At 42.5% G+C, this 19,649-nt stretch overlaps 1 protein-coding gene across 1 annotated transcript in view; it reads right to left on the minus strand.

The window, feature by feature from the left end:
• The window catches only part of LOC110494416 (taste receptor type 1 member 3), a 24,223-nt gene extending 8,582 nt beyond the window's left edge, over positions 1–15,641 (minus strand). Inside the window, exons 1-3 of the mRNA XM_021569423.3 lie at positions 1,425–15,641; positions 912–1,212; positions 300–656 (exon numbers count right to left, since the gene is read on the minus strand). Coding sequence (XP_021425098.3) covers positions 300–656; positions 912–1,212; positions 1,425–1,651 — 885 coding nt within the window. The 5' untranslated portion in view covers positions 1,652–15,641. The remainder of the gene's footprint in view (positions 1–299; positions 657–911; positions 1,213–1,424) is intronic.
• Between the last annotated feature and the right edge of the window lie 4,008 nt (positions 15,642–19,649).

Below are 19,649 nucleotides of genomic sequence, written 5' to 3' on the forward strand. Positions count from 1 at the left end.
GCAATGAATGGAACGGTATCAAACACAACAAACATCTGGAAACCACATTTGACTCTGTTCCATTTATTCCATTCCAGCAATTACATTGAGTCTGTCCTCCCATAGCTCCTCCCACCAGCCTCCACTGGTATTAGTGTATACCTCTAATCTGAATTTAGATGCTATAAATGAATAGTATTACTGTACTTAAAAGCAGTCAAACCAACGGCTGCATAAAGCTTTTTGAAAAGCTTCTGAGAAACCTTTTACAACATTGTCAAATTCTCTAGACCTCTTGTGTGACTTGCTGTCTTACTGACCTCAGTAAAGAAGGCTCTGGCGGGCTGGGAGAGAGAGAACACCACCACCACACCCACTTTGCTCTCTATGATGCGGTCCAGCATCTCTCTGACCACAGGCTGTGGGTCTCTATAGATGGGGATTAACCCCTCGTACGCCACACAGATGGAGCTCTCTGCTGCCAGGGTAGAAAACTGGCGCTGGCCCTGACGTCCATACTCATCCTCACTGCCCACGACAGCCACCCAGTTCCACTGGAACCTGTTCATCAGACGCACCATGGCCTCCACCTGCCTCTTGTCACTGGGCACTGTGCGCAGGAACGATGGGTACAGACTCTTGTCACTGAACTTGTCACTGGTGGCACTGTAGCTGATCTACAGGGGGCACATGGTAATGAAACAGATGAAACAACAGTAGATTAAAAACAAACGGTTATGTCTATACTCATTATAGTTGTATCTCATATGTTCATCTTAGTTTCACCACAGCACACAGTTCAATCGAAATGACATTTAAGGGATTGTTGTAGAGGGGGAAAAGCTGTATTGTTAATTTTTTTATCGCCTTGTTTTTTGAGGATGTTATTGTTTGCATTGATAGACAACTTTCCAACATGTGACCAAACTAACCTGTGGCATGAGGAAGAATCCCAGTAGTTTTCCTATGACTGAGACCATCTCTGAGGTGGAAGGGCCGATGACAGCCACCACACGGGTCACGTAGTCCGTGTAGTTACACATGATGGCCAGCTCCCGGCTGGAGCCCTCTGTGAGGAAGAAGAGGGTGGGCTTCACGATGACGGCAGACTGCTTGCAGGTGTCGAAAATCTCATAGCCCAGCCTGATGCCAGGGAGTAGGGTGGAGTTGGCGTTGATCTCATCCACTGTGTACTTCATCACCAGGGCCATACCCAAACCAAACGTATTAATACTGCCATGCCAAACACAGGACAGGGACGGGCTGTTATAGTGCTCTCCATGATCAGATGATTCAAACATATTAGAAGCAAGCAATAATTAGAATGAAACATGTGGAATCTGCGAATACGATTACAGTATAAAGGCACTAGACATAGAACAAACATCATATTCAGACAAAAGTACATTAATCATTCATTATAAGGGGGTCTTGTGTTACTGTACCTGTCACAGCTAATGCTGTCCGGCTCTACTCTCTGGCTCAAGTTGCTGGTGAGATCATTGATGGGGAAGAGCCCCCCGAGGAGGATGTCTCCCGAGGAGTTGAACAGAGTTGTAGTGATGTTCTGGAACCATGGTGGAGAGCTCTGACTACACCCTGCTCCAAACAGCCAGCATAGAACCAGCAGTCTCAATGGCACTGCCATGCTGCTGAGGGCAGGAAGAGACATGTTGAGAGGACATGGCAAACATCAGAGAGTAAAAAAGGCATCAACAAATGAGAGTTTAAAGAGATGCATTGATAGAGAAATAAAGGGTGAAAGGGAGAGAGAGAAAGAAGAGACAGAGTCAGCAGCTGATGCTGTGAGAGATTGGAGATAATTATTGCCAACCAGTTACAGAGTGATGGAGAGGCTCACCTGTATGGGTACTTTCACAGCCCAGCGAGTCAATGGGGAGAACTGTTCTATCAGTCTGTCTGCACCTCCTGTGTCTCCTGTATTGTGATGAGTGGTGAACTGAATACCTGGGGTCAGGCTGTCCTGTGCCAGACTACAGGTCTCATCACAGGTGTGCAGTTGCTGTCAGCATGACTCCGGAGGTGCATTTGCATTTAAATTGATGGTGCATGTGAAGATGTTTGAAATGAGACACCAACATATGAAAATCACCAGGTGACAGGTTCTTGTCCCACACTTCCTGAGCATTTTATTGATATTTGCTTGTGGTTGGCTGATCAGGCCTCGTCAGTGTACTGCATTGTTGGGGGTTAGAAGATATCAGCACTTTAAAACCACAAACCTGATTTGCACCAATTTTATAAGATAGTAAAACCTCACTGGTGACCATGTGTGTGTTTGATGAGTCCCTCGTATCTCCATTTCATAGATCTATAATATTTAGGAAAATCAGATGTCAGGTGGCAAATCAACCTGTTCTTTTCTGCTGCCGGGGTCATTTCATGTTTTCATGTGTATCTGAACTATTGCGGTTCAGGCAGGCAGAAATACAGCCGGTATGACGAGTTTCGCATATGATGAAACAGCTCAGATACACATGAAAACATGAAATGACCCCGGGAATCGATAGAACATCGCTCAGAGATGCACCAAAATGATGTAACATTCAAAATAGGTCAACCTTTTCTTTAAGGTTGAGTTGAAGTTGCAGTTGACAGCTGAGCATTTCTATTTTCTCTCTTTAAGATTTTTGCATATTTGTATTAAGCCCGTATTAAGGTTTGTGTTTGGACACTAGTTAAAACAGGCACTGTAGTCTTTCCTCTATCTTGTCTGAGATCTTGACGTGAGCAGGTTGGCACATTGTGATGAAACTTGGTGTTTCACTTTAGTACAGGTTGTCTACTTTCCACCCACGTTTTCCCTTTCCACCTTCAGTTCATGACATCAAGTGCTCTAACACAGAGACAGTGTTTTACATTTCTGCTTGTTTGCACGTGTACACTACTGTGAGGTGGCTTTTATTGTTTGTGCATCTGTGCACAACAGGAGGTTGGTGGCATCTTAATTGGGGAGGACGAGTTCATGGAATTGGCTGGAGCGGAATTAGTGGAATTGTATCAAACACATGGTTTCCATGCATTTTATTCCATTCCAATTGCTCCGTTCCAGCCATTATTGTGAGCCATCCTCCTCTCAGCAGCCTCCACTGCTGTGCACATTGTTGATGTATTTTAGCAAGATGTTGCGCGGGCAGTAGACTCAGATAAACATCTTGTTTGTTTCTTCGGTTCTTCGGTAGCCTAAGCCATGAATCCACCCACAACCTTCCTAAAACTTTCCAGTGATAAGGTTCCAGGACACACACACACACACACATTTTCAGATGAAAGACAGATCTACTGTATATATTTTAGCACAACACAGCATACCGTTTCACCACTAGGTGTCAGGTGTGGGTTTATAACACAATGATACACCACAAAAAAACAGGAAGAATGCCTGATTTGCACTGTTTTTATAAGACAGTAAAACCTCACCGATGGCTTTGTGTGTGTTTGATGTGTCCCTGTGGTATCTCCATTTCATAGACTGGTCACACTTCATTTGGATTGTCCGGATTTTCCATATGTAGATGCTCTACTGATCAACAAATTATCTGTTTACTATCAACAAATATGTTACTATCAACAAACTGTCGGTTGATAAGCAACCGCTTGCTAAGTTTACGTTTATGGTTAGGGTTAGGTTTAGAATAAGGGTAAGGTTTAGTTTAGGATTAGGGCTAGGGTTAGGGTAAGGGTTAAGTTTAGGGTTAGGATAAGGCTTAAGGTTAAGGTTATGGTTAGAGTTAGGGTTAGTAAATAGATAGTTGAAACTTTACTGATAGTCTGTAGAGCATCTACATATGGACTATCCGTATAAAATGTTATCCATAGACAGGTGTCAGGTGGCAAATCAACAGAAGCCTATTCGTCTCTTTCCTGTCCTTTTCTGCTGCCGATACCACTCTGTTAGCACAAGCTGTTCAACATTTGCCAAAATCAATATTAGCATACTATATCTACTTCTACCATTATAATCTTAAAGTTAAGTTGGAGTTGAAGTGTGATAGTTGGGTTTGTTTTCTCTCTCTATGACTTTTGCATATTTCTATTAAGCCCTAGATACTAGTTTTACCAATGTTTTGCATTCACCTTTGCATGTCATTTTGTCTATTTTCATCTAGGCAGAACATCACATTTCCAGCTTCCTCCAGGTACTTTGCATGAAACAATAAACACCTTTTAAACTTATAGGGGCAATCTGTAGTTGCTACAATACTTTTTTGAATTATGAATTCATGTTATGTACCCATTGATTCTTGAAGAATATAACTTATAAATGCCTCATGATCTTATTTGAACTGTCGTCCCCCTTCAGAACCCAAAATATAAGCTTGTTTTACTCCAATGTTTGTAAACAAAGTAGATGTAAACAAACACTGTATAGCCTCAACACATGGTAGAACTATGATTTTGATATCATGGATCATGAATTTGCGTATGGTTACATGTATCCAGCCACATCCCTCAGTTTTTTCCTGAAACAGTGGCAGGGACCCACTTTGTTATTTCAACTGCTGATTGCCCCTGTAACACCCTTCTTTGAGACATTTTACTCACTGTAATGATCAATGTGATAACTACACCCTTTACTGTATACAATACAGCTATGCTTAAATGTACTTATTCACAGCTCTTTAATTGGGTGACAGAGGATGTCTGACAGACAATACATACATTGTTGGTGTGTGGTTGAATACTGGTTCAATCAGGTACTGTGGTCTTTCCTCTATCTTGTCCGAGATCTTGATGTGAGCTGATAAACACGCACCAATGTTTGTGATGAAACACTTGATGTTTCACTTTAGTACAGTGTGTCTACTTTCCACCCAAGTTTACATTTTTTACAGCATACTACTATTTCCTTTTTAACATCAGTTTGTGATATAAAGTGAACTATAGTGAAAATGCTATACAATATATTTCAAATCAAATCAAATCAAATTGTATTTGTCACATACACATATATGAGGTGAGTTTTATGTGTGTGCATCTGTGCACATTCTTCCTGTGTTGCAGAAAGATGTTGTGCGGGCAGTAGACTCAGAAAAACATCTTGTTTTTGAAAGGAAGCACGCACACCGTCAGAAGAAAGACAGATCTATATATTTGAACACAGCATACCCTTTCACCACTAGGTGTCAGGTGTGGGTTAATAACACACTGACACACCACAAGAAACACTAAGAACTCTACATGGGGAGAATTTCCTGTAACAACTTTTGATGTGGGCATTCTTTTTCACAAAGGTAGGATATTTATCTTATTCGTGGTGGTCAGAGCCCTGATGTGGGGAGAGAATCTGAGTTCATGTGGTGGAGGTGGAGGTTGTGGGGATTCCAGGGTTTCTGTCTGTGTGGGTAGTGTGTACACATGCTGGCTGTTTGGACAGTTGATAACAGAGGTGAGTGTACCTGCCTACTGGGAACCAATGGTTGTCTTTCCTCACTGTACAAGACTGGTTGTTCTGAACAAACATAATGGTCCTGCAAACGAAAACAACACGTTTTGATTAGTCTGTTGTTTCCCATTGGTCAACGTTACGACCTGCATAATAGGATTGTAGCTATTGGTTAATTGTAGACATGTTTTACAGATGCAGCAGAGATGACATTTGCATTGAACATAAACATAGAGGAGTGGGTACACTCTAATCAATAATTGATTGTGTGTGTTTTCACTTACATGAATAAGGTCTAAGGGCCCAGGGCTGGGTTTCTAATAAGCTAACATATGGAATTGTTTTAAGAAGGTCATTAGGATCATTTAGCTATTTTATTACAATTTTTAGGACTCCTGTAAGTGTATAAAAAAAAACATGATTTGATTAAATATTGAATTTGGCCATACTGCTATTAGCCCATAAAAGCTCATTGAATAACATATTCATACATGTCAGAACAGATCATCTAAAAATAAATCAAAAGTGTCTGTCCTGTATCTGAGAGATACACGTATAAAATATCTACACCTTTTTTTTGTCACTTTTTTGTACTTCCATATATACTTTTTAAACTGGTACCAGGCTACCTTCAGACGAGTCTTGTGAGGCTTGTGGGTGAAACAACCGACATGTACTTGTTCGTGAGAGTCTCACCTTACGATGGTGGGGTCATAAAAGTGTGAAGCCCAAACTGTTCGGACGCTACAGATGTTTTCACGAGGAGACCGATTCTCTGGATATCTCCAGATCAGACAAACATCTCTGTAGCTCTGCCACTTTCCCCCGCTGATGTGGAAGGCCGACATCGGAGGATGTGGTGGATTGAGATGCAGCCCATGCAAAAAATATATCTCTAGACTGACGATTTTGAAGAGGATTATTTTTATTTTTTTATGCGGACACCAGTTAAGATTATTGTGCTAGTAGTGTGTGCGCGTGTGCGTTCGCGCGCGCGTGTGTGTGTGTGTGTGTGTGTGTGTGTGTGTGTGTGTGTGTGTGTGTGTGTGTGTGTGTGTGTTCAAAGCAGTGTTTACATAGCTGGCCTACAGAAACTATGGAACTACTGCTTTGCGAAGGCTGAGACTGTTGCAAAACTCTCTGACCGCTCCATTCAGTCTTCTGTGAGCTGAGAGAGAAACAGGCTTAGTGCCCACCCCCTTCACTCATCCCCACCTTCCCCCCTGGCCGCAGAATGGCTGGATCAGCCTCGCTCTAATCTCCATCGTTGGCCAGAGGAACAGTGGGCCTGTTGTCGACATGCTGGCCTCGTACCCCACAGGACCTGACAAATTATTAACCAGCCATAGCAGAGCAGGCAGAGCAGAGGACAGCCGGCCCAGCCCAGCCCAGCCAGGAAGCGGAATACTAAAATGTGCTGCTGAACATGAGTTCATCTGTCTTGATCAGTGCCTGACACTGCATAGTGAAAGTGTGGGAAAGTGGGGATCCTGCTGTGCCAAAGCAGGGAGGCCAAGCAGCACCAACCCAGCTGTGCTGTAGAGTACACCATGCAGTTCACAACACACTGCTCATATTAATGACTACATCAACAACAGTAAATCAAACCAGCCCATCAGTATAGACCAGTCTGTCCTTGACAAAACAGCTTAAAATGACTTCCTTGCCTCTAAGGCTTACGACTGTGCATTTTACCTTGCCTCCAAGGGTTAAGCACACAATTCACCGTAGCGTCCTGCCCGCCTCCTTTTCAGTGGTCCAACCTGTTCTTCCGGACTTCAAAGTATGTGGGTGTGTGTGTGTGTGTGTGTGTGTGTGTGTGTGTGTGTGTGTGTGTGTGTGTGTGTGTGTGTGTGTGTGTGTGTGTGTGTGTGTGTGTGTTGGAGTTTGCATATTTATCATATATCATACAGCTGCAGTATACAAATATGTTATATGTAAATTAATGAAGCTAACTACAGTTGTAAGTTAGTTCCACATGAATGCATACCCTTGCACGGACTATTGCATAGAGTTAGAAATATACCGCGACAGGTTGATGTTTTAACCTGATGCTGAGCTGTAACCTCCATATCAGAGTAGACTGTTGTAATAACTTACCAAAACAGCAAATGAGAAAAGTAAGAGTAAACAACAGTGCCAATTAACCAAATCCTTAGAATCCACTTTATCTGATGTTGTTTTATCATGTCCATGACTTAGGACCAATCCTGTCCTAGAGTGTCTAACCAGCAGGTTGCAGGTCAGGGAGAGGTTTCCCTTGCCACTTACTTCACAACAGGGTTTGCAGTACAAGGGATATGGGATATGTGTGTGTGACTCCATCTCTGTCAGTGGCTTCTTCACTTTGTAGTCTAACACACTGGAGAAGAGGGTGAGTGAGTTTATTGACCCTTGTGGGTATGAGAGGCTGGGATACTGTAGCATGAGAGGAGGTATGCACTCTGCAATGGTAAGAAAGGAAGTGTGAGTGTCTAAAGAGATATCAGTGACAGAGTGAATGCCTGGGGAAGAGGCATGTGACAAAGTGTGTAGCTGGATGAGTGGGTATTGAATGTATGACAGTGTATGTGAGGATGAAAGAAAGGAGAGAGTGTATAAGATGGTGGAAAGGAGAGAGTGAAAGAGTGAGTGGGTTGAGAGGTCGCAGAGGGAGCAATGATTGATTGAGTTGCATGCCTGACTGTTGATACTGCATGTTGGCTGATGTTATCAGCAGCTGTGCAAACTTTGGGGACATTAGCTAAACTAGTGTTCCTTTTACTGTAGCTAGCTAATTCCTGTGACCTGCATGATGCAACACACTCCCTAACAGACTCCTTGCACAATAACACCCAGGACAGTAGACCTGTTTGCACCTGTTCTTCATTACATCAAATAGAACATGCGTTTTTCGAGAGGACGTTTACATTTACTGTCGACTTTGTTTTGACATGAAAATGATCTTTCTCATAAGTGGAGAAGGTCAGATAGTCAGAACTACTGTACAGCAGAAGTTACTCTATGGTCAAATGGATGTCATTCTCAGTGATCATTATTGGCATGTGTCTTTGTCTCTTCCCTCTTCCCTCCTAGAAACTTCCTCATCCATCCAGACCTCATATAAATCAAATCAAATTGTATTTGTCACATGCGCCGAATACAACAAGTGTAGACCTTAGTGTGAAATGCTTACTTACAAGCCCTTAACCAACAGTGCAGTTCAAGAAGAGTTAAGAAAAGATTTACCAAATAAACTAAAGTAACAAATACTAAAAATTACACAATAAAATAACAATAACGAGGCTATATACAGGGGGTACCGGTACCGAGTCAGTGTGCGGGGGTACAGGTTAGTTAGTTGAGGTCATTTGTACATGTAGGTAGGGGTGAAGTGACTTTGCATAGTCCAGTAGCCCCAAACTGAGGTAGCCCTGTTGTGAGCAGCTGGAAAAACATCCCACAAGTGGGCGGCTGGTTCTGAACTGTACCAAATTGTTGTGGCCACAGGGAAATGGGGGAGCGGGGAGCGAGCGAGTCAGTGAGTGAGCTGTGGAATTTGACCACGTCAGCCTTACGTAAGAGGCTGAGAAGCCATGGTGAAGAGGCAGGGAGGTACACTAACAGTCAGGCAGCGAGAGAGAGACAGAGCAGAGGGATACAGGTTGACAGGCAGGGAGGTACACTAACAGTCAGGCAGCGAGAGAGAGACAGAGCAGAGGGATACAGGTTGACAGGCAGGGAGGTACACTAACAGTCAGGCAGCGAGAGAGAGACAGAGCAGAGGGATACAGGTTGACAGGCATGGAGGTACACTAACAGTCAGGCAGCGAGAGAGAGACAGAGCAGAGGGATACAGATTGACAGGCAGGGAGAGAGAGACAGAGCAGAGGGATACAGGTTGACAGGCAGGGAGAGAGAGACAGAGCAGAGGGATACAGGTTGACAGGCAGGGAGAGAGAGACAGAGCAGAGGGATACAGGTTGACAGGCAGGGAGAGAGAGACAGAGCAGAGGGATACAGGTTGACAGGCAGGGAGAGAGAGACAGAGCAGAGGGATACAGGTTGACAGGCAGGGAGAGAGAGACAGAGAAGAGGGATACAGGTTGACAGGCAGGGAGAGAGAGACAGAGCAGAGGGATACAGGTTGACAGGCAGGGAGAGAGAGACAGAGCAGAGGGATACAGGTTGACAGGCAGGGAGAGAGAGAGAGACAGAGCAGAGGGATACAGGTTGACAGACAGGGAGAGAGGTATAGGAAGAGGCAAGAATGTTGAGCGGGATGAAGAGTGTTCTGTATGACCGCTCAACTTCAAAGCAGCTTTGAAAGTATAAGAGATGGTGTCTCTCTCAATAATTCACTTTTTTCTTTCTCTGTAAACCTTTCACCCTTTTCCCTCTCTCCCTCATTCCCTCTGTCCTCTCTCGCATCCTCCTTTCCTGTTCTCGATCCACACGTGAGTCAGTGACAGTCTGTCACTCAGTGGGTGATTTTATGCTGGTTTATTAGAGCGAGGAGTGCCTTTCTCTCTGACTCAAGTAATTGCCTTCCTCTGAAGACAGACAGGACTTAGCATCTGCTGTGGAGAAAAAAGGAGGAGGGGTGTCTGTTTTTAGAAACAGCCCAACTGACACAGTCTGACCCTCAGGGTGTCTGTCTCTGTCATCTCCAGTGCAGGTTGGGATCTGCCAGAACCATAACCACACTCCCAGTTATTCCTGGGTAGTTCACCTAATGCTGCCCGCCCCGTAATGCACCGCAAAGCACAGTCATTTCCTCCTTCATACTTCCCACCTCCAGCTCGTTATAAGGTAGATAGTTCATTGCAATTATTTCTTAATCACCAGGTGAGCATTTAGAAACAACACAGACACGCATTATTAAGCTCTTGCTGATTAGTTAAATGTCAAGGTTCTATTTGCCCATAAAACTAATGTAGTCTTCTAAATGGGGTAGAATATAAGGTAGATTGTATCATGTATGTGCGATGCCCCCTTTGACACAACAGCCTCTCATCAATTTTGATGTTCGTTTTGACATGGAACACCATCATTCCGGAATCCAGTCACAGGTCACAGTATCCCTTGCTGCAGGACAGAGAAGCAGTGCCATTCGCTGCATTGACTCCTATCATTACCATTGTTACTCTATCATTATAGCCCTCTTATTCCCCTGTCCATTCAAACAGACAAGGTTTTCCAGGGCCCACTGATGAAATGGAGACAAAGGCATATTTACGCAGCTTCAGCCTCTCTCATTAGGAACACTTGAGAGGGTATCACTATTTAAATGGTTTTTAGTGCTGTCGGCCCAAGGGCAGCAGAGAGAGAGAGAGAGAAAATAGGGATAGAAGGGAACAGAATATGGGAGGGAAATAATCTGTCGGAACAGGAAGATGATAAGATGAAAAGGGTGAGACTGACATGGAGAGATCTGCTCTCTCATGTGATTTAAAGTATCAACTTTCAGAGGGATTAAAACCCACTTCATGATTTACTGTATTGGTGGTGTGGGACAACCTCGTATTTTATGTAGCTTCCAGCTGACAAAATGACTGATATGGTAGATATTGCAGTGAATGCTGTGGTATTGCACCTATACCTCCTACTGTACAGTACATGCTAGTTTTTAAACTTTGTTAATGATCATAGTTTGCAAATTTGTGCAAATATTGCAGGCCATAAATTCATTTGAGAATAAGCTTGGAGAAAAATGTGGAAATATACTGCAGAATAAGACCCAATACATTTTATTAGGCATGTTCATGGGTTGCATGTCCATCACTCGGTCTCGTCGTTGCCATTGTTATCAACGTTCTACAGGTGCCGCAGCATATTGACGTCCGACTGATGCTTGATGCTCAGTCTTTCTGAACGGGAGCTAATTAATGTTTAATAAAAATTACACGGTAAGGGTCTGGAAATATGATGACATTGCTAAAGACAAATACATAATTAGTAGGAAACAATTTTGCCATCATTATGATGTGGTCAAGTTTACTAGAGAGATGGCAATGTTGCCATGAGCTAGTAAAGTTTGTCAGAAATAGCTAGCAATTCTAACGTTAGCTAGCTAAAAACGTCAGTGCTCCCCTCAATCTTAGCTAGCTAAAGTTAAACTGCATCTACTGTCAATCTGGCGACGTCACAATAATGACAAAAGCTTGTCCTACTAATTATTTGCCTCCTTTTGGAATGTCATCATGTTTCCAAGCCACAATAATACACTTTAGTCTGAGACTCCATTGAGTAGAATGCTCAGCTGGGCATCAGTCCTAAAATGAATATTCAAAACAATATTGTGAGGAAACTTGCAACCCATGAATACTTTTGACAGAGTAATGTTATTGTTCTTTGAGATTGCTCAGACTGTTTGTATAATATTGACACACTTGCGTGGGCCTTGATAAAGTATATACATTGTTTGTGAACAAAGGCATCAGCTTTAATAACAACAGATGTTGTAGGACTGTATTTCCCGTTTTACAGAGAAATATGACTCAGTTGGGCTCTTTAGACACTGAGCTTTTACGTCACTTTGGTGACCTTACAGGAAAATCCACATTGCAGTACTTACAGTAGGTGACATGAGTAGTCATCACCATTGTCATGCATAAAAAATGTATCAGGTGTTGACAACATGTGGCATTGGGACACAGGGGAGGTCACTGTAGGGAATAACAGCTAACAGCTGTAAGTCAAACCCACTTTCAGTTGGTTTCTCACCAGCTGTGTCTGTTATCCTTAACCCTAAATATTAACTCAGCAAAAAAAGAAACGTCCTCTCACTGTCAACTGCATTTATTTTCAGCAAACTTAAGCACCAGCTGTCAGAGCAGCTCACAGATTACCGCACCTGTACAAAGCCCATCTATAATTTAGCCCAAACAACTACCTCTCCCCCTACTGTATTTATTTATTTTGCTCCTTTGCACCCCATTATTTTTATTTCTACTTTGCACATTCTTCCACTGCAAATCTACCATTCCAGTGTTTTAATTGCTATATTGCATTTACTTCGCCACCATGGCCTTTTTTTTGCCTTTACCTCCCTTATCTCAACTCATTTGCTCACATTGTATATAGACTTATTTTTCTACTGTATTATTGACTGTATGTTTGTTTTACTTCATGTGTAACTCTGTGTTGTTGTATGTTTCGAACTGCTTTGCTTTATCTTGGCCAGGTCGCAATTGTAAATGAGAACTTGTTCTCAACTTGCCTACCTGGTTAAATAAAAATTAAGTTTTGTTGGCGCATTTTGTTCAGTAATCCACTGGCTCAAAGGTGGTCAAAACATACAGACGAATACATCATAATAGTAACAGTAAAGTTCGTCGAAACATGTCAAACGATGTTTATAATTAATCCTCAGGTTGTCAATTGTCTAAATAATGGATAATATTTCAATCAGACAATAGCGTATTCAATAGAAAGGAAAAACAACCACTCGTTCACGCGCGCAAACCAGCACTATATGATTCTACAGCCCACTGACAGAAAGGTCCCATTCTTCTTAATTTTTCAGAAAACAAGCCTGAAACAATGTCTAAAGACTGTTGGCATCTAGTGGAAGCTATAGGAACTGCAATCTGGGTCCGAACACATTAGATACTCTAAAAGCATTCAATTGAAATCTACCCACATCAAAAAAATGGCCCTAGCCCTCACCATCTGATCCAACAGGTCCCAGACGTGCTCAATGGGATTGAGATCCGGGCTCTTCACTGGCCATGGCAGAACATTGACATTCCTGTCTTGCAGAAAATCACGCTCAGAACGAGCAGTATGGCTGGTGGCATTGTCATGCTCGAGGGTCATGTCAGGATGAGCCTACAGGAAGGGTACCACATGAGGGAGGAGGATGTCTTCCCTGTAACGCACAGTATTGAGATTGCCTGCAATGACAACAAGCTCAGTCCGATGATGCTGTGACACAGCACCCCAGACCATGACGGACCCTCCACCTCTAAATCCATCCAGCTCCAGAGTACAGGCCTTGCTGTAACGCTCATTCCTTTGACGATAAACACAAATCCGACCATCACCCCTGGTGAGACAAAACCGCAACTCGTCAGTAGAGAGCACTTTTTGCCAGTCCTGTCTGGTCCAGCAACGGTGGGTTTGTGCACATAGGCGACGTTGTTGCCGGTGATGTCTGGTGAGGACCAGCATTACAACAGGCCTGTAAACTCAGTCCAGCCTCTCTCAGGTTATAGCGGACAGTCTGAGCACTGATGGAGGGATTGTGCGTTCCTGGTGTAACTCGGGCAGTTGTTGTTGACATCCTGTACCTGTCCCGCAGGTGTGATGTTCGGATGTACCGCTCCTGTGCAGGTGTTGTTACAAGTGGTCTGCCACTGCGAGGATATCAGCTGTCCGTCCGGTCTCCCTGTAATGCTGTCTTAGGCGTCTCACAGTACGGTCATTGCAATTTGTTGCCCTGGCCACATCTGCAGTCCTCATGCCTCCTTGCAGCATGCCTAAGGCACGTTCACGCAGATGAGCAGGGACCCTGGGCATCTAACTTTTGGTGTTTTTCAGAGTCAGTAGAAAGGCCTCTTTAGTGTCCTAAGTTTTCATAACTGTGACCTTAATTGCCTACTGTCTGTAAGCTGTTAGTGTCTTAATGACCAATCCACAGGTGCATGTTCATTAATTGTTCATGGTTCATTGAACAAGCATGGGAAACAGTGTTTAAACCTTTTATAATGAAGATCTGTGAAGTTATTTGGATTTTTAGGTTGCACCTCTGTCACTTGGTCGCGTCATGCCGTTGTTGTGAACGTTCTCAATCCGCCCTCTGCCGATAGCGTAATAATGGTTGCCTAAAGTGATGACGATCGCAGTCATTCTGGACGGAGGCTAATGACTGTTTAATCTAAGTTACAATATAGTGCCTGGAAATACCTTGACATTGCTGAAGTAGTCAAATATTTAGTAGGACACCATCTTTGCCAGCATTATCATGTCGTCAAATTTACTTTAGATAGCAATGTTGTCATTAGCTAGCAAAGTTCGTCAAAAATAGTTAGCAATGATAACGGTAGTTAGCTAAAATCCTCCCCTCAATCTTAGCTAACTAGCTAACATTATACTTCATCTAAAGTCAATCTGGCGACATCAAAATGATGACGAAAGGTTTTCCAACTAATTATTGCCGTTGTATTTCCAAGCCAATGTAATTCACTTTTGAGGAAATTGTCATCAGTGCTCATTGACGATGCTTTGAGTAAAATGATCAGTTGTGCATCATCCAAAACAAATGTTCAAAACAATATTGTGACGAAACATGCAACCATGAATAAAGCTAAAATAAGATGGAAGGTGTTCAAAGGCCTCCCTTAGTTTGCAAAACAGCTGTATCTGACTAAGCATATACTAATCATACATCTCCACACAGCACAGCAGACCACTGCCTGCCCCAAAGAGAGAGAGAGGAGAGACAGAAAGATAGTGAGAGAAGGAAATGAAAGGATAAAAAAAGAAAGGTAAGGAAATAATGATCGACAAAGGGAGAAAGAGTTCCGGAGCCTGTCTCAGCTTGAGTCACTTATTACAAGCTTAGTGATTCAATATTGATTCAATATATTTAGATATACAGTAGATGGCTACAGGCCATTACTGTCAAATTGTGTCATTCCAAAATCCATGACTGTACCGTCTGACTCATACAGTTGCTAGACCACATACAGTATAACCGGACATTAATTCATTTTGTGACAGCATAAAACGAAACATCTATTTCATGTAGCCAGGTGCAGGGCTTTGCTAACCTCCTCTCAAGATGTATGCAATGTGTGGACCACCATATTGAATGAGTCATTCCATCCACACATCCTGGAATACAGGCAAGTCACGTTGTTCAGATAAAGTCAATATTTCCTAATTACTACCTGTCTCTATGTGCTTGCCCCCATACAGGACTCCTGGTAAAAGTCTGTAGTGGATTAGACATAAGGTGGCTAACTCAGGGAGTGGTGGTTGGTCTGCCAGCAGCATCCAGACCTGACCAGTAGGCAACTGGGTTGGATATACTGTACTGTGTGTGAGGGTAGGGCTGTTACGTGACCATCTTACCACCACACCAGCGGTCATGAGTCATGACAGCAGTCAAATTTCACGTGACTGTTTAGTCAGGTAATTAGCCTTCTCTAATCTCTGACGCTGCTGATGTTCATTAGTAGCCAACCAAACGTGCTAACTGCCTGGTACTCAGCTATCTATTGTCCCTCTAACCACTCTGACATCAATGCAAATGTAATTGAAAATGTAATCAAACACTTAGTGAGAGCCCATGAGCTCATGTTGCGCAACATTTCTATAGGCCATGTAATTACATGAGAAAACAGAGTCATGGCCTCTACTAAAAAGAGGAGGATCCCATCAGTATTCTATAGACTAGGCCTATTATATTTATTTCTCAACTTTCCTAATATTAAGCACATTGCTTTACTTTACAACAGGAGTATAGCATACCTTGCTGGCATGAAAATGAACCACAGAAAAGCCTGTTCCATTTGCTATTTAAGTGCATAGATTACATGTTTTTTCCGCTGCTCCTGTTTTGAGACAGGTACATGATAATGGTCCATTCTAAATCAACACAAATTTCACACATACATGATTTAGTATATTTAAAGACAACATTAAATCAATATCAATCAATTTGGGGCGGCAGCGTAGCCTAGTGGTTAGAGCGTTGGACTAGTAAATGGAAGGTTGCAAGTTCAAATCCCTGAGCTGACAAGGTACAAATCTGTTGTTCTACCCCTGAACAGGCAGTTAACCCACTGTTCCTAGGCTGTCATTGAAAATAAAAATTTGTTCTTAACTGACTTGCCTAGTTAAATAAAGGTAAAATAAATAATAATATCTTAAGGCAAGAAACAGCACATGCTTTTTTTTCAATTATGTTTAGTATGTATCACAACTAGTGGCCAGATCATTTCTTACAATGGAGCACACTAATCCACTTTCCAACCGGTGTAGTGCCTAACTAGCATGCATATGTAGTGCGTAAGTTTCAAGTGTGGGGAGATCATTTCACCATAGAAATACACCTTTATAATAACAGCATTACTTGCATAATCACATTTGTGGTCCCTTTGAGAATGGTGTTTACCTGCTAATGGAACATTCATGCTTATAGCCTACTGTTGTGTACGCATTGCTGCGTTTATAATGTGAAGAAATAGCCTAATAGTTTATCAACGTTTTAAGCTAAATGTTCTCATCTGTTGCGTCAGGTTCATTGCTTAAAACAGTTTCTGCTAGTTGTTGTATTAATTTGGGATCTTTCACATCCCACAACTGTTTGGAATATTTATTTCTCGCACAGAATAGATCAACTTTTGTACTGTGGGGGATAGTAGATTGAGATAGGCTAGTGCTTTTTCTGTTCGTTAGGCCTAAACATCTTGTTGGCTCATGGAAAGTAAATGTGGACAGTTCTTCCTATATCTTCAATATACACCTCAGAATTGGATACGGACGCAGGCAGTTGCATCCCCGATGTATCTGTCTTTACTTGTAGCCTGTGAGAAAGACCCGATCACGTGACTGAGAGCCCTGTGAGTGAGAGGTGCTTCGGCATGCATCCAGGAGAAATCAATTATAATTATTATATTCAGCCCAAGGGCAGAACGGTCACTGTCCGCAAAAGTCATGGATTTCTTTAAGGGGCGTTAAGGCCACACAAAGGGATGCAGCCGGGAAATTTGAGGCATTATAAAGTGCTTGTCAAATTGTGAATGAGAGACTGATGAGGTGTGTACAGCCTGCATCAAAAAACAAAGCAGAGCTCATACCTTTCATGCTGCTTTTTTAAGTCATCATTAGATGCATCATGAAGCCTTAGAATGTGTAAAAAATCTCAACAAATAGCCCAATGTGTCACATCCTAACCTTAGTTCCTTTTGTATGTTTCTATTTTAGGTTGGTCAGGGCGTGAGTTGGGGTGGGCATTCAATGTTTTTGTTCTATGTTTGGTATTTCTATGTGTTTAGCCTGGTATGGTTCCCAATCAGAGGCAGCTGTCAATCGTTGTCTCTGATTGAGAACCATACTTAGATAGCCTGTTTTCCCACTCTTGTTTGTGGGTGGTTGTTTTCTGTTTAGTGTATGTCACCTCACAGAACTGTTTTCGTTTCTTCCATTTCACTTCGTTATTTTGTTTTGTGTGTTCAGTTAATAAATTAACATGGACACTTACCACGCTGCGCATTGGTCCGATATTTCATACTCGTCGTCAGACGACGAAGAGACTCGTTACAATATGTTTGTATTATGAGTGAAGTTACATAAATAACTCTAAATGAAACATATAGGAGTACCTGTTTCTTTGTTAACCTCTCATCACAGAATATCCACTGACAGAACAATGAGACAGATATTTCACCGGATGTATAAATGTGAAGCATCCGCTTGGCGTTTCCACTCCCTACCAAATATGGTAGTGAAAGGAAGCTCAGTGGTCGGCAGTGGGAGAAGATGGAACGAGATTTTGAGATTTTGACCGACATTCTGAAAATGTTCTCATCGATGAAACATTTGACCTCAATACAGTTCCCAAAACGAAAATCTGTTGCGAACAGAGTGGACAAGGTTTTGTAGACCTTACCCTTTGCCAAATTTCCCAAAAATGGCATTGTTTGTAAGCCTATAGCCTATGCTATTCTGTTCTTCTGAAATAGATTACATTTTCATCATATCATGTTTCTTTAGACCTGTCTAAAATAAAGAATGGATTGATTGTGATGGTTTAGGATATATTACATGGATTTATTAGACTTTTTAAAATGTAGATGTTCCAAAGGTCTGCTTGTAGGCTATGCGTGGAAGCCAGGAGATGCTAAACAGCCACAGCCCTATGTGAGTGCTACATTACTGTGGTCCTTCAATGATGAACAATGAGACAAATATGAAGAATGACCTGTGTCTGTGTGTGTGTGAGACTATTAAAATACAAAGAGATGTTATGCTTGTGTGAAAGAGCTTGCTTTTACTTCATGAGGTTGTTGGTGACTGGTGCTTGTAAAGGGAGAAAATGTGCAATATTGTATTTGATTTACAAGCAGGTTTCAGTTTGTGTGTTTTATAGATGTAAATGTGTAGTGTACGGTGAGAATAAAGTTGATTGTTGACGTGTGGGAGTGTGTGGCAGGCATAAAATTGATTGTGGACGTGTGTAGTAGGCCTGGGAATTGCCAGGGACTTCACAATACTATATTATCACAATACTTTTGTGCCGATACGATATTATTGCGATTTTCACGATTCTCACAATTCTACAAAATCAATACTGTGATTTTATTGCAACTCGATGTTCCAAACATTGCTCACCATATGTCTGCAAGTTTTAATCAGTCATGGAAATAAAATAAAATAAATTGGCTCCCTATTTAAAAAAGAAGATGGAAAATAAGCTATGAAGGAAAAATACTGGAGTTTTGGTGCAGGTACAGCTAACTAGCGCAAAAATAATATTGTGATACTGTAAAAACTATACGATACTTCGTCCAAAATAATATCCAGATATGTAACTGTATCGATTACATTTTTTCCCGTCACTAGTGGGTAGGCTAGTACTTGAGTCTGTATGTGTAGGTGTGGAGTGTATGTTTATATGGCATGTGGGTGTATGTGTGACTGTGTGTTGGAGAGGGGTGTGCAAGAGAGTGTGTGTGTGTGTGTGTGTGGTGGGGGTAAAGTGGATGGTTGACTCCACTGGAATGCGGCGCTGACTCAGTTCGTCTGGCAGCCATAGTCTTGCTCACTCTGTGGACTCATTCACGCTCTACACCCCCCTTTTGGGGTGGGGGGGGGGGGGTTGCCTGTTGCCTCATGTCGGATTTCCGGCAAGTGTCTTGGAATTTCAGGGAACGGAGCTCCAGGAAGCCCAGGGACGCTGCCTTGTTTGGGTTCTAGTCAAGTCTGGCCTCAGTTCTCTGCCGTAAACAAACCAATCCCTTGGTTACTGCTGTATACAGTATAATAACAACACACACTCACTCCCCACTGTGTGTCTCAAAGCCTCAGCATAGCCACGGGAAGATGTTTGGAGGTGGGGGTGCTGCGATTGTATTTCTCCGGGTGGGCAAATATACATGTTTTGCCCAATTTTTTTATTCTTGTCTTTCAAGGGGTGCAGCAGCACCCTCAGCACCCCTACTTCCAGTGGCTATGAGCCTCAGTCAGTCTTAAAGGGCAATTCTGCCACTTTTCAACCTCATATTCATCATCTCCAGCACCAAACCAGTGTCTACATGTGTAAAAACAGCGT

The sequence above is a fragment of the Oncorhynchus mykiss genome, chromosome 17 (assembly GCF_057628025.1).
Source record: "Oncorhynchus mykiss isolate SJ-2025 chromosome 17, ASM5762802v1, whole genome shotgun sequence".
NCBI lineage: Eukaryota > Metazoa > Chordata > Actinopteri > Salmoniformes > Salmonidae > Oncorhynchus > Oncorhynchus mykiss.